Source organism: Equus asinus, chromosome 22 (genome assembly GCF_041296235.1).
Source record: "Equus asinus isolate D_3611 breed Donkey chromosome 22, EquAss-T2T_v2, whole genome shotgun sequence".
NCBI classification, from domain to species: domain Eukaryota; kingdom Metazoa; phylum Chordata; class Mammalia; order Perissodactyla; family Equidae; genus Equus; species Equus asinus.
Window position 1 is genome coordinate 67,532,819 of NC_091811.1, and position 15,930 is coordinate 67,548,748.

The 15,930-nt window shown below is 41.2% G+C and overlaps 1 protein-coding gene across 1 annotated transcript; it reads right to left on the bottom strand.

Moving 5' to 3' along the window:
• Positions 1-5,562: 5,562 nt before the first annotated feature.
• IFNG (interferon gamma) lies at positions 5,563-9,350 on the bottom strand. Its single transcript, XM_014860694.3, has 4 exons — positions 9,120-9,350; positions 7,892-7,960; positions 7,614-7,796; positions 5,563-6,292 (listed from the first exon to the last, which is right to left on the bottom strand). The coding sequence occupies exons 1-4, from the start codon at positions 9,231-9,233 to the stop codon at positions 6,158-6,160; spliced, it is 501 nt and encodes a 166-aa protein (XP_014716180.1). The 5' UTR covers positions 9,234-9,350; the 3' UTR covers positions 5,563-6,157.
• Positions 9,351-15,930: the final 6,580 nt, after the last annotated feature.

Genomic DNA, 15,930 nt, shown 5'->3' on the forward strand with positions numbered 1-15,930 from the left:
TTCTCAGACCCCACTCAAGTTTCACCAGTTGTTCTAAAAATGGTCCAGTTCAGAAGTCTGCATTGCATTTAGCTGCCACGTCTCTACAGTTCATTTCAGTGTGAACTATTCCTCAGTTCTCAATCTTTCCTTAACTTACAAGACGGTGATACTGTGAAGACTGCAGACAGGTTACTTTGTAGAGCATTCATCAGTTTGTGTCTGCATGATATTTTCTCATGATTGGAATAGCTTATGCATCTTTCACAGAGATAGCACGGAAGGTGTGCTGTGTTCATTCACTGAACTCAACTAGGTAGCATGCAATTTTCATTTATCCCACTACTAATGATGTTCACTTTTACCCCTTGATTAAGATGGTGTCTGCTGGGCTTCTCCACTGTAAAGTTACTCTTTTTCATTTCTTAATTAATAAATGTTTTGCAGGGAGACATCTTCCATCTATGTAGATATCCTATTCCTTATCAGACTTTCAGTTTATTAAGTCAGTACGTACTCATGGTTTCCTATTGTACTCAATATAAGTTATAATACACTACTATCACTATTTATATTGTTGTTCAAATTTTCCCATATTTGGCTAGTGAGAGCCCCTTCAGGCTGGTTTCTGTGCCTTTTCGTGTCTCCATCATTCTCTGAGCACATCTTGCTTTCTAGCATAGTTAAGGCAAAGCTTGTTCTTTCTCTATCCCAGCCCTGGAATTAGCCAATTCTCCAAGGAGCCCTGGGTCCTTTTAGCAGAAATTGGTATTTAGAAGTCAAGAACTGGGTACTAGGTGTCCTTATAATTGGGCTATCACTGCTCCCAGGCCCTCTCAGTGGACAAAGTTAGGGAATATACTGCAAACAGATACATATATCTATATTTACTTCTGATCTTATCTATATACACTGAGGAACATAGGTTCATACCGACACATCCAATTCCTATTCAATATCATAGAGTTTATTCTGATTATCTCCCTTGCCAAACTTTAAGTCTCTTCTACAACAGTGAGAACTTGATTGTCACTATCTTTAATATATTTACCATTTATTCAATCCCCCTGTAAGAAACCAGTCTCCCATCTACACTAATATACCTCTCCTTGTGTGGACACCATTTTTATTTCACTCTGACCACCCATGCTGGGCTTTCCTGCTACATAGGTGTCCTCCTCATCTTGCTGGGACTCTGACACCCCATTCCAGGCCATCCTTCCACATGGACATGCCCCTTATTTTGTGGCAGTTCTGACGCCCCACGTCAGGCTACCTCCCTGTGGTTGGTTGAATGATGTTCCCCTCACAGATGTTGATATCCTAATTCCTGGAATTCATGAATGTTACTTTATATGGCGAAAGAGACTTTTCAGATTTGATTAAGTTAACACTCTTAAGGGAGGCAGGCATATCAGAGTCAGAGAGAGAGAGATTGGCAGATGCTATGCTGCTGGCTTTGGAGAAGGAAGAGGAGGCCACCAGCTGAGGAATACAGGTGGCCTCCAGAAGCTGGAAAAGGCAAGGACGCAGATTATCCCCTGGAGCCTCGAGAAGAGAGGCAGCCCTGCTGAGGCCCTGATTTTAGCCACTGAGTCTGAGTTTGGACTTCTGACCTCCCAAACCGTAAGATAGTAAGTGTGTATCGTTTTAAATGCTAAATTTGTAGTCATTTATTACAACAGCAATAGAAAACTAATACACTCTTCCATCTCTTCTTGGCAATTCCCCTCATTCTGCTCCAGCTCTGACCCCTCCACACCGATTTCCCCTCTGTGCGTACACCCTTCCCACCTTGCTCAGAACTTGACTCCCCACAGTGGGCAACTACAGATGCCCACCTGATCTGATGCACCTAATTGCTTTGGGATCACACTGCTCAGGATGAGAAGAGTGAAGAGAGGAGGGAGAGAAAGAAGAGGAAATTTAATCGACTCGTTATGCTCAATTCCAATTTCCTAATCACCGAAATCACCCTGCCAGCAAGGGTGTACCAACTATTTCTGAGGGTCACAAAGGGTGGGGCTTTATACAAGAGGGTCCTCCTACTCCAGGTGCCGGCTGCTGGCCCTGCTGCTCATGAGTCCAGGGAGATAAGTGTCCCTTGCTGGCATTCAGAGAGGAATCATTGCTGTCCCCTTGGCTCCTTAGTTTAAAGCACAGGCCTTCCCTTCCCCAAGCCCCACAATACCTCTGACACCAGATGTGTACATAAGGGAAGGCACATGCAATATAGAGGATAATTTAAAACTACTGCATCGGCCAATCTCAACTTAAGTTCTCTTAAAGGGTCTTCTCCCTGTCTCATTCCCAGCTTCCATCACATCACCCTGCACAGTCTAAATCTCTCCATGGCTCAGAGCCTGGCCTAAGCTAACACCAGCCTCAGAAGGGAGATGGTTCACATGGCCCTGGACTCAGGCACCCTCTCCTGGGGCTTCATTTCCCATTTCATGATGAATCAATTCTCAAGACAGTTGTTAGTGAGAATTTCCAATCCCTTCCACAGAGGAGAGATCTGTTTCTGTAATCTCACAGTAGCCTTCCTTCTGTAGATATCTTAAAGTCTGTGTCCATCAACCTTAACTGTGAACAAGAGTGGAGACACGAGCAGCACCTCATATCAGTTGCAGTTTTGCCAAAATCAGCTCAATTTCTTTTCAATCTTACCTTATAAAAGATTGAAAATTTTGGAATCAACTCTCATCCACTGTCACTTAGCTACCCAACAATCAAAATAATGACCACTAACTATTGTCAAGGGCTAAAGTGACCCCTTTATATGAACTATGTCACTCAGCACTGTTGTTGTGGAAGCGTGAAATAGTTTAAAAGGAAGCCCCAGACACCTAACCCTCTCTGTCCTTGTCGCTGACAATCTTGCCACCGTTACATGCCCTGAAGCCGGCAGAACAAATCTCATTACATGCATTATGCTTGTAAGTCAGTGATGATAAGAAGTCCCACGTTCACAACACATCCTTACATCCATTCTCTTTTGTGGCCTCCTCTCCTGCACCTGCTCACTGGGTCTGCAATTCACAGTCCCGCACCAACCAAAGCCATCATATCCTCAACTTCTTCATCCTCAGAAGATAAACCGAGGACACAGTGTCCCCTAAGGACACTGCTTCCCCTCTGTCCCCCTCAAATTGGCCAGGAAGTGGGACAGATAGTCTTTCATGTAATCACTTCTTCACTCTCCTTCAGCAACCTTGATGTGCTCTTTCTCCTTAATCAGCTTAGAGCTTGCCACCAACTCACTAACCAGGAGGAGCATATCCTTGTATATCCCCACGGCTTGCTTGTCCTCTCTCCCTCTGTCCTACCTGCTTGGCCAAATCAAAGTCTGCTAAATGAACTCTCTGCCTAATCTATATCTTCACCCACAGCTCTATCTGGATGGTCATAAACACTCAACTACACCAACTGGTTACTCATAACTTTATGACTCAGACCTCAAGTGGGTTCTCAAAGCTGGCTTGACTATCGCCATTGCACTCTCCTGGTCCATTCATTCTTCTGCTCCTCCCAAGCTTCCAACAATTCCCCCCTACACCTCACTCTCAGCTTCTTATTTCACTGAGAAAACTTTAAACAACCAGTTAAAATTTCCAAAAGTTCTCACCACCACATTGACCCAACTACCAACATCAGAATCCACATAATCTGCCTTTCTACCTGGTAACAAAGATAAGCTTTCTCTGCACCTGTCTAGCCAATTTCTCCTGTGTCCTCAGTTCACTTCTCTTTCTTACTCAGGGAACCGCTCTGCAGTTCTGTCCTCTCTCTTATAGCGTCTACTGTTTTTCTCTTAGTTAGGTCATTTCCATCAATATGTACACAAGCTGTCTCTTCTCCCATCTTAAAAGCACCAAAAAAAATTTAAAACTTCTTTTGATCTTCTATCCTGACACCTATCTCTTTCTTTGTTCTCTTTTGCAACAAAACTTCTAAAAAGAGTTATCCGTGTTTGTTGTCGCCAATGTTTCTTAATCCTATTCCAACCAGCTTTCACCCACACGCTGCATCAGAACTGCCCTTGTTCAAGGTCACCAATGGCCTCCATGTTGCTAAATCCGGTGGTCAGTTCTTAGTCCTCACCTGACTAGACTTACCTGCATTTGACACAGTTTGTTCCGGAAACACTTTCTTCACTTGGCTGTCAGGACATCTCATGTTTTAGGCTATTCTCTTATATCATTGGCCATTTCTTTTCAGTCTCCTGTGCTGGTCTCACCCTGGCCGCTTAGTGATGGCATGCCTGAAGACTGAATCCTTTGCGCTCCTTCTCTTCACTACGTAAACTCACGATCTCTGTGAGTTCAGCTGGTGTTAGGCCTCTAAATAACTTCTGTATGCTTCAGCTCCCAAATTTACATCAACGATACAGACTGCTCCCTCAACTCCAGCCTAGTGTATACAGTTGCCCACTCAGCATCTCCACTTTGAAGTCCAATAGACGCCTTGAACTCAACATTCAAAACTGAACTTCGGATTTTCCACCCAAAACCTGCTCACTCAATTTTCTCCACCTCAGTTGATGGCAATTTCATCTTCTTATTTGACCAGCTAAAAAATTAGAGTTATTCTTGACTCATTTTGCTCCAGCCACACTGGTCTGCTGACTCTTCTTTTCTAGTCAAGCAAGTCTCCACTTTAAAGCTTTTGCAAGGGTGCTCCCTTGCCTGGAATCCAAGTGGCTACATCCCTTACCTCTTACAAGTACTTTCTCAAATGTCACCTTTTCAGTGAAGCCACCTATAATCACTCCATCTGCACCTCTAGCCCACTCACTCTACCATACTTATGGTCTTCCCAATACCCTATCCTGTTTTACTTTTTCTCCCCCAGCACCTATCACTTCCTAACCTACCAGGCAATTTACTAACATGTTTTGTATTTCTTTTATTATTCATCTCCCCCTTGCTAAATTTTAAATTCCCCAAGGGCAGGGATCCTTGTCTATTTTGTTCACAAATGTATCTCAAGTGCCTAGAACAGCACTAGGCAACTAGTGGATGCTCCAGTAAACACTTCTTGAGTGAAAGAACAAACTCTCACCACAATTTTAGGCACAATTATTCTCTTGTGTCAGATGAGGAAACTGGAGCTTAGAGAATATAAGTAATTCATTAAAGGTCATACTACTGGTAATGGTGGGGCCAAAATTCCAATCCAGCCCTCTCTCCCTAGAGCTCACCCTCACCATTACATTCCCGGTGGTTTGCCCGAAGTGGACAGAGGACGTGGGGACACCAAGATGAAGATCACAGTGCAGAGTTGAGGGAGGAGGGAGAAACAAAGCTTTGTGTGCTAAGCTAAACTATTTGAACTACTTTCCATCGCAGAAGCTCTGAAGTAAATGGTGACATAATTAAATTTATATTTTGGAAAGATAAAGAGCTGCTACATGGAGGAGTAGTAGCCAACAAATCTCCAGTGGAGAGAAATACCACGTCTCCTGGGGCTTAATCCAGCTAAGATTTCCACCGCTAAAAACGAGTTCCCTCTTACTGATTCATTAGTTTGTAGTTCATTTACCCCAGTCCTCACTTAGAAAAAGCCGGACACAGCATAAATAGTTATGAAATTATACTTTATTCATATTTATTAAATATTGGTAAACTAAACAAATAAATTACTTTCCATTTGGGTGCAGTCACAGTTGTCAACAATATTCTGAAGCACTAGGCATGAGAGGAGATACTAAGCTTTATCAGGGGACAAGCCCTATCACCTGACACATTCAAGCGTGGTTTGACATGCCATTAAGCAGTGGCTCACAATGCAGACATGTTCTCCAACAGGCAGTGACTGGAGGCCCTCCTTTCCTTTATAAGTGTTCATTGTATCATTGAGGGAAATAAACACACAGCTCACAGGGTCTTGGTAGGTCGGCTACCCACTACCTAGTTGGCCCCTGAGTTAAAGCCTTGTAATCATATAATCTTGCCTAGTTGGTCAGAAAAAAAAGGGTCAAGTGAAATAGTCACACCATACAGGAATTATAAATAATATATATATTAATAGATACCCATTTTCATTACATAAAAGTTGCTATTATAAATACTTTGATGAGTTTAAAAATATATTCCCCATATAAATAATGTAAAATATTAAATATTAATAAATAGATTTAGATTTAAAAATTCAAATATTGCAGGCAGGATGACCACTATTGCAACGCTCTCCGGCCTCGAAATGGATTCTGACTCCTCTTCCGCTTCCTCAGGTTAGCTTTGGGCGACAGATCATTCATCACTTTGATGAGTTCACTTATTGCTTTGCGCTGGACCTTCAGATCATTTACCTATTGGGAAAGAAAACAGCAAAATTAGTTTCAGGCATACAAGCCATCAGGCTGTGCTACTGTCATGGTCCATGAAAATAGAAATATTCCTTTGAAAAAGTTACTTTCACCAGGAATATGTTAGCTTAATATGTAATGCTGCTTTCTTCAGCAGTTAAGACTAAAATTATAATTAAATTGCTGGTTGTGCTGTAATAGGATGGGGAACATCACACGTCCTTAAATTGACTGCTGCAGAATTCTCAAAATTATGTAGCGAAAAGAACCCTAAAGTGGAGGGACAAAACATATGGGTTCGAATCCTGTGTGTGCAATAACTCTGGCTTTGAACCAGCCACTTAACCTCTCCAAACCTCTGTTTTCTCTTCTAAACATAGTCATAACAACACCCTCCCCTTCTCATTCAAGCCCATTTAGATCCAGGCCAAACCCAAAGGCATGTGGAGGTCTTTGTCTCTTAGACAAAATGTTGGAAAATGTAATTTGTCTTTATGCTTAAAGTTATCTCTCAGCTTCGAGAAGCCATAAATTTAAAGACTCAAGACAATTTCATGAGAGAAAGTTTGGGAGCCTAAGGATTTCTCCAGCCAAGATAGCCCAGTATCCAAAAGTTGACAGAACAGTTCTTTCGTGAGGTATAAATGCCGCCTATTTGCATTTCCAAAAACAGACAAATGGTCTTGCCTCTTCTTGGGCTGCAGAGTATGAAGGTTGACCAGAGCCTGGCAGTGGAATGCCCCAGAACCTCTTCAAAGGCTATTTCTTTCTCCTACCTCATTTCATTTTCTGTCCACAGAATTGTAGGATTATAGAGCAAAGAAGATCATAGAAATTTTAGTGAACCCAATAGGCCTCTTTTAAGATGAGGAAACTGAGCCCCAGCCAGGCCTGTGATTCATCTGAGGTCACAGTTTCTTGGTGGCTGAGCTGGGAGGAGCACAAATCTTCTCCCTCCTCCCACTGCTCTTTCCACCAAGACATGCAGCCTCCCATCCAAAGCAGGAGGATTTCATCTCACGAACAAGGGGCAAGGAGAGACCTGCTTCTCCAGACTCCCCTCCACTTCTTCACTGCCCCCTCCTCACTGGATTTGTCCCTTCACCTGCCTTTGTGCAGTAGTCATAGTGCCAGCATTTCCCCAAATCACAAATTTAAATGATTCCCATACTGACTTAGCAAAGTCTCTCAAAGCACAAATGGAATTAGGAAGGAGGAGTTTTGGCCACGGGTTCATTTCATAGTTCATTTCTACTTTCTGGGACTTAAGCACTTTGCAAGAACCTCTGTAATGAAACCAAAGAAAGAATTAAGATCTCCTCACCGGAATTTGAATCAGCTTTTGGAAGTCTTCCAGCTTGCTGGTGCTGCTGTTGAAGAACTTAACGAACAGGTCTTCCTTGATGGTGTCCATGCTCTTTTGAATGACCTGGTTATCTTTCAAGTTTTCAAAGAGTTTGAAGTAGAAGGAGACGATTTGGCTCTGAATTATTTTTTTGTCACTATCCTAGGGAGAAAAGAGCACAAAGAGAGGTTGGTGTGAATTCATCCACCAGAAAATAAGCAACAGGAAAATCAACCAAATGGAAATACTTAGCTTACCTCTTTCCAGTTCTTCAAGATATCCAGGAAAAGAGGCCCGCCATCCCCTACATCTGGGCTACTTGCGTTCTGAAAAAGGAAGGAAAAATTGGTTTACAATTAGTCCATGAATTGCCCTAAAATGTACTTCACGTTTTATTGAACTCAGATGCTGACGATATTCACTGATTTTCTTTTCAACCCGCTGTTTAGTTCTAACAATAAGTATTCCCAAAAGCTATTGTGTTGGATGTAGCCAAAGATTATCGTGCTGTTTTAGCTTTCTTATTTTCTAGTGTAACCCTTGAATTACAATATTACAGATGAACTCAACAGGGCTGGTGATACTTCAGTAGTCCCAAATAACCATAGGAAGGAAAAGCAAATATTTTCAAGTCTAGTAAAAAGATCAGCAAAGGCAACCCACTATAAAATACTGCCCCCCTCTGGTACAGGGCTCCATCACATCTATCTGTGCCTCCCCTGTGGTCTTATGTCAGCTCTAAACGATAGCTGCAACTATAATTAAAATAGCTAAATTTTGGACAAATAATAAAATATTTAAAATGCAAAAACTATTTTAATTAACCATAAATAACATTTTAAAAGAAACTCATAAAACAAAAACAAAAAAAATTTTTTGAATATAAGCCAGCTTATAACTCATACAAAATCTCAGCAATTGACTGAGTTCCAGAGTACTTCACAGCTAACACAAACGGGGCAGTAAGATTTTAAAATCATTTTTTGGAGGAAAACACCTGAAAGCGATTTTTTTTCAGCCAAACCTTTCAGGACATCGCCTTCTTTAACTGATCAATTATTTCAGATTACCATTTTAATGCTAATCTTGACCTTTTACTGTCACCGTCATAGTAACCTGAGAAGTTAGAAACTAATAGCTAGTCATTTTTTCAATGTCCACACTACTTGACTTATCACAATTCAGTGGCTTCTCGCCACAAAATTGTCAACTTCACTATGCTTTATAAACCTCTTAAGCCCATCTTTTGGAAGATTCATGAACCCTCTCTAAGTCTCCATAGCAAATTGAGCAGAGGGTTAAAGCAATATCTAGATCATTTAGTAAAAAAAAGAAAAACTCATCCAGTCAACAAACAGAGAAAATAACACCCAGTCTTCTCAAGATGACTGTGGAGTAGAGAGGACAGCCTATCAGAGATCCAACTCCAAGACAACGTTCAGTCATTTCAACCACAAGTAAGTATTATTAAAAGGTCATACTTACAAAATATTCCTTTAGGTTTTCTATTTCTTTAAAAAACGCGGCCTGGCAGTAATAGGTAGAAGAACCCAAAATCGCACACAGCTGAAAAGCCAAGATAAAACTTGTATAATTCATTGTTTCGGAGGGAGTTAGGCCTAAGTAGTTGAAAGCAGTCACTTCTGTACTAAGCTGATCAGGTCCCAAGGCCTCAGCTGATCTTTCTTTTCTAATAGCTGCCCTACCGGCGATCAGAAGAGTGTACTGCCTCGCCTTCTGGGGCTGGTTTTTATACCTAATTGAAGTCTCATCAGGATTACGTATTTTCACAAGTTTTTTCAGATGAGATGGTGACAGATAGGCACAGATGCTAGTTAGTTTGTATTAATAACTATGGTTTTGTGGCATTTTGGTGTTGTAGTTAGAGTTTCCTTTCAACTCCTTGGGTCTTTTGACGATGAGACAGACCCATTATGCCCACCCGTGCCATTCTTGTGGGATCCTCTGAAAGCACTTTTTCTTCACACCATTTGGGGATGGGAAATTTTTCTGCACCTCCTCCCTTTCCTTGTCAAATGTTGACTCCTCATCCACAGAGCACGTTGATCATTTGTTTGTGGTCGTGAGCAAGCGAAAAAGGAAATTCTAGGGGCTCTCAAACCTTTACAAAGGGGATACCTTTTAAGAATTTTCTTGCAAATGACCAGAAAGCAAGGAAAGAATGTGGTTAAAAGACCGATGTGGTGAAGAAGTTCTTCATCAAAGTTGGTTAGTAAAACATCTACCACAGCTTTTAAATTGCTCTGGACCAACACTGCCCAATAGAAATATAATGTAAGTCAAATAGCTACATTTAAATTTTCTAGCAGCCCCATAATAAAAGTAAAAAGAAAGAAGTAAAAATAATTTTTTAAAATTTATTGTATTTAAACCAATATGTCCAAAATATCATTTCAATATGTATCAATACACTAAATTATTAAGATATTTTACATTCTTTGCTTCATACTAAATCCTAGAAATCTGGTGTGCATTTTATACCTACAGCACACCTCAATTTGGACTAGTCATATTTCAAATGCTCAATAGCCACACATGGCTAGAGGCTACCATATTGAACAATATAGCACTAGATGATCAATTGTTCCAAATAATCACTAATAGCGGAGAATCTTTTTTTTAACTCTTTATTTTCCTTTCAAATACAAAAAATAGGATTCTTTCTCCTCCCTTAGTAATTTATTTATGAAGCGCAACACTTCCGGGTGGCAAGCAAGACCCTCAGCTCTTTGGTTCCAGTCCAGCTTGCATTTCAACCTGCACTGTATATACCAGAGTATCGTGGTTATAAATGCAGACTGAATTCTGGCCCCACTACTATCTAGCTATGTGATCTTGAGCAAGCCTCTCAACTCTGCTATGACTCAGTTTCCTTATCTTTAAAATGGGCCTAATTTTAGTTTAGCCTTCTATCAGTAATGAAATTAGAGAAAAATAAAGTGCTAAGAATTTTGCCTGGCAGGCAGTGAGCACTCCACAGAAGTTATCCATTGTTATTCAGGCATGTTGGAAACTGGTCATCCCTAAGAAAACGCACCCTGAACCTTTGCTCCTTGGCCTTGAGTTCCCTTTCCCCTCATCCATGCCCCTCAGGGTGGTACCCATCCATCCAAGCCCAGTCTAAAAACCATTCTCTCCATGAGTTCTCCCAAAATTATCCTGCTTAAAAGTAATCTCACACCCTCTACCCGGGCCCAGCACTTGGTTCATACTCTTCTTTGAGTCCTGACCCCTCAACGTCATATGAGAGTCAGTCACTCTCCCATCTTACACAGAGCTCCTGAGAATCAGAAATTGTTTCATTGTTTCTATAACACCCTTTTCTTCCCTACAGACATTTAAGCATGGAGGTTTGCCCATAGACAGCACTGAGTAAATGTGAATTTGAGTGCTAACATAGGAATCTCCTTTGAGATATTTTCCCTCAAGTTCCAATCCCAATGCTATCAGACCTAACCTGTAGGAAACTAGTTTTTAATTAAGTAGGATTTGTGACTAATGTTGGAAACACGATGCTATGTCTCTTTAGCCAACTCCTACTTCCTGGGGCAATTCCATGTATTATTTTATGTGAAAAAGGCCAGAAAACTCTTTGAGGGGCTATCTTCCCAAAGAATAAACAATGTCAAAACATCTCTGTGAGAATAAAGCATCATGTTAAGCAAATGAAACGTGTGGAAATTATGCTGCTGCCCGCAAAGCTCTGGTGTAGCTCTCCTCAAGGAGAACTATGGCCCAGATTACGTGCTTACAGTGTGACACAGCGACAAGAAAACCTACCAAAGCCTCAATATCATCTAGGAAACCAATGGCCAAACTCCGAGTTACTGGAAGGAATATTCCCAACCTTCTGGAAAGGAGTAAAAATTGGTTCTGTGCATCTCTTGATTTATCCAGTGGAATATGGTGTGGGGATGAGGAGTTAAGGATTGGGGATCCTTAATTGAGAATTATATATTGTCTGGGCATTTGCAAATTGAGAATGCCTAATCAAAATTGCAGATATATACTAGGAATATATTTACCATATGGCCAGATGTTCAGGATTAGTAACTACATGGCTAAAATCCAAGCTCTAATAACTCTTGATGGCATGACCAAGCACAGCATGGAATTATGGAATTATAGAGATTATCAATGGTCTATTCCCTCACTTTTTAGATTTTTAAATGAAGACCCAGAAAAACAAAGTACTGTGCTTAAATTCATTAAACAGGGTGATGCAGAGCTGAGCGTAGAACCAAGGTCTTTTCCCTAATCCAACTGTCTCCCTAATCAATCAATATCCACTAAGATTATTGTATGTGCCTACAACTGTGTTAGATATGTGAATTCAAATAATTACATCCTATCAGGCTTTGATTTCTGGGATTTTTTCCTGTATAACTTGTGAGGCAGTAGTCACTCGTTAATTCCTTAAAAATAGTAAGACTGCAAATAACAGTTTTGAAATTCTTGGTTAGACATCCCGGCAGGTCCAACTTCATGGACACGAGACGTGCACAGTCTATGAAGACCCTGCACTTGGAACAGCCCACACTGTCATTACCTTCTTGAAATTTCTAATAATTTTTTAACAAAGCGCCCCCATTTTCATTTTGCACTGGTTCCTGCAAATTATGAAAGTGCTCCTGCATCCCAGGCTAGAAGTGAATCACATGCTATTAGATTTTCATTTTTCAACCTATGGTTCTTTGGTTCAGAATGTTGTCACTACAGTAGTAAACTCTTTTATGTCTTTTCCTGTCTTGTCAACTTTACCAAAGAAGACGTTTCTCTCTCTTTTCTGCCTGTAAAACACCTTATGTTGCACATGCAAACTAGAGGTTTCACACTTTGTTGGTTCAGCCAACACTGAGACTGCAGAATAATTCACCACCAAGATATCCTTTTAAAAGTTTTGCAAACCCACCAGGAGCCAAAGTGTGACCATATTACTAAAACAAAGGGGCTGAAAACTTTCTTTCCTTTTCAGCTAGACTTTCTTTCTGAAAACTGGCTATGGTTATGCATTAAACGTCAGCAAGATTTTCGATCGTATCTCGTACTATCCTCGGTCTTAACTGAGTAGGTAGTCGGTGAGACAAAACTTACACCTTGGTTGCCCTTTTTCCTCTGTGATCAGCAGTCATATCCCTAGCACTCACAACCAAATTATCTCATCCAGACTCCGGTGTAGATTTCTTCCACTGAGTATGAGTCAATATTGGATCCATGCCCCCACGCTACTTTGACTCCCGGAACTCCTGACATCATGCGAGCCGAGACTACGGAAGAAGAATGACAAACCGAATGGAAGTCCACACGGAGTCAGACTTTCCCTGAAATTTGACTCATAAAATCCCGTATGTTAAAGAAGATTTTTCTGAATCCCCCTTTTTCTTCCATGCCATCTGGGCAACTTTGAGAGGCGGTTCAAAGAATACAGAAGACATTATACTCACATAATACAGTCATCAGCTTACAATAGTCTCAGTTTTAAGTCAGATAGGATTGTGCATTGATAATCTAGAGATTCATGGTCATTCCCTGAAGGTCATATTTCTACTCCACAAGGGATCTTAAAGCACCTACTAAGTGCCAAGTACTATGATTGGCACAGGGTTAACAGAGAAGAATGAGACAGTTTTGTTGTGAAAATATTTCTTTATATCCTAATTTCAATCAGTTAGTAAGTCCTTACTGAGCACCTAGAACGTGCTATAGCTTTAGAGGTTACAGAGAAGAACAGAGAGACAAGCTGGCAGGAGCATACGTCGCCACATTGGTAGCTAGGGTTGACTCCTCTCTTCTGATCACCGAGTAGGTCTCCATATTCTCCTCTCCTCCATATACAACCTTCCCAGGGGTTCATACAGTTGAAGAGGACTGATTATTACCCAGAGGGAAAAACACATATCTGGCATATGCATCGCATCCCCTCCTCCTATACCCGGGGCAGACGTCACTAGTCTGTCATGACATTCTTTCCTACTAGGTTTAGAGGTAGCCTCTGAATCCTTTTCAACGCTGAGATCTAGATAGATAGTACCAATCGTGAATGTTCCGTTACCTCTTTGCCCTCCTGGGGCAAAGCTTTACTTGTTGCTATGCCTCTCAGCTTGATCTGCTAAATGAGTTCTTTCAATTCATGAAGAAGAAAAGGACACGATCTCTTCCTCCAAGAACATTAGTATTAGAGAAAAAAACACCACAACCCATGAAGGACTATAGCAGAAAGACCTCTGGCTTAAGAAGGAGTCCCAAATTCTGGTCCTACATCTGCAACGGGTATGATGTGTGATTGGGAGCAAAGCTTTCAGCCCGCCTTACATCTCAGCGACATCATCTGAAAAAGAAGAACTGGATCCAGTGAACTGTGTTTTCTTCCATTTCTAATCTTCTGTGTTTCTATGACCATGATTCATGGAGAATATGAAACGTTACTAAGATTACATGAGGTAGAGACGCCAACAGACTCAGGAACTCAGAGGGGACTGACCGTCTGAATGACGGGAAAGTTGAGGCATTTCATCCAAGCTTTAAGTTTTGAATTTAAGTTGAATTTGCGCTTTGAATTTACTTGAGGCTTGAAAAGATACATGGAACTTGTAAAGTCAGACAAGGAATAGCCCTCACAGTTTGTACTGAACCCTCCAGGCCATGCGCTTCCTTTCCCAATGATCTCAAGAAGTGAGTTGTTCTCTGGGTGGCCCCTGAAATGGCACTAAGCTTTGAAAAACTTTGAAAAAAATGTGCGTTTTTCCAAAGAATACTGACCCTTTAGCTCCCATCATCAAAGCTGCATACAGCAGATTTAGATTTTCCCCAGACTACCTGAAGAAGGAATTCTGAATCCATAACCGTCCAATGAATAATAAGTTTTTGTTTTTGTTTTATTAGGATTTGATAAGTCATTATTACTGTTTCCTGAATCCCTGAACCAATTCATAAAGTACCTGAGCCAAATTCCTATTTACTAGTTTTTCAAATGAAAATAGTTTTTAATGGTTATAAAATTATGCAGGATCTTTTACATAAAAAATCAGATGATCCAGGGTCCAGCCTGGTGGTGTAGTGATTAAAGTCACATGCTCTGCTTCAGTAGCCTGGGGTTCATGGGTTCACAGGTCTGGGTCCCAGGTGCAGACCTACACACCACTCATCAAGCCATGCTGTGGCAGCATCTCACACACAAAATAGAGGAAGACGGTCACAGATGTTAGCCCAGGGACAGTCTTCCTCAAGCAAAAAGAGGAAGATTGGTGGCAGATATTACTCAGGACCAATCTTCCTAAGCAAAAGAAAGAAAAAAAAAACCAGATGATCCAGAAGAGCACAAAAAAAGGAAAAAATCGCATATGATTTCACTATCCATAGATGAGTACTGCCAGCATTTTGACACAAATTCTTTCATATTTTATTCTATATATCTCACACAGTGTCTGGCACAAAATTATTCCTTAATAAACTTCTGTGGATTAATTAAATATGAGGAAAAAATAGCCCAGTGGTTATGTCCAAATGCTCTGGAGTCAGGCTGCTTGGGTCCAATCATGACTTTTCTCCCCACTGTCTGTTGAGTGGAAGTGAGACACTTAATTTCTCTGTGCTCCAGTTTCCTTGTATATAAAAAGATGATCTAAATAGTAGCTGCCTCAAAGAATTTCAGGAGTATAAAGTAGGTTTATCTGTGTAATCACGCAATGCCTGACATAGTAAGAGCTCAATAAACGTGTGGTCAACATCACTTGTGCCGTCTAATATCCAGATCTCGTATCCTTCTGGCACATGGGATACAACACTTCACAGCCTCTTGCAGTTAAATGGGATCTGTTGACTTTTTCTGGCCAGTCTATTTTGAGTCTAAGTAATGTGTGTCACTTCTGGGCCAAAGACTAAGTAAAGCCCATGGGAAGCCTTCCAGTTCCCTCTTCCCTTGCTGCAGTGATGGTGGAGGTCATGCATTTGAAGACATGAAACATGGAAGATGGAATACGTGTATTACCTCTCCTTTCAGAACTTTCTTTCAGAACTCCTGTAACAACAATTGTACAGAGTTCACTGACCTCCCCGCCTTCCGAGGACACGGGGCCCGGGCCCTACACAAAGGAATGTGTCTGGGCTCGGGGCAAAAGATAGCCACTTCAGCCCTGACTCTAAGGCACAAGTTACAAAGAATATGTCTTGTGTCATGTTCCTTGTCTAGGCTGGCCACCCTGACGGGCACCTGACTGGACTTTAGAAACATCCCATCTGTGGGAACAAAAAAGATAGAAACCCCCCATCCGTGGGA

What these genes read in the sequence shown, in the direction of transcription:
- IFNG (XM_014860694.3), bottom strand. Translation starts at nt 9,233, where the DNA reads ATGAATTATACAAGTTTTATCTTGGCTTTTCAGCTGTGTGCGATTTTG. An exon ending in TCTTGAAGAACTGGAAAGAG is followed by an intron (nt 7,797 to 7,891) that starts GTAAGCTAAGTA and finishes TTTTCTCCCTAG; the next exon opens with GATAGTGACAAAAAAATAAT. An exon ending in AAAAGCTGATTCAAATTCCG is followed by an intron (nt 6,293 to 7,613) that starts GTGAGGAGATCT and finishes CTTTCCCAATAG; the next exon opens with GTAAATGATCTGAAGGTCCA.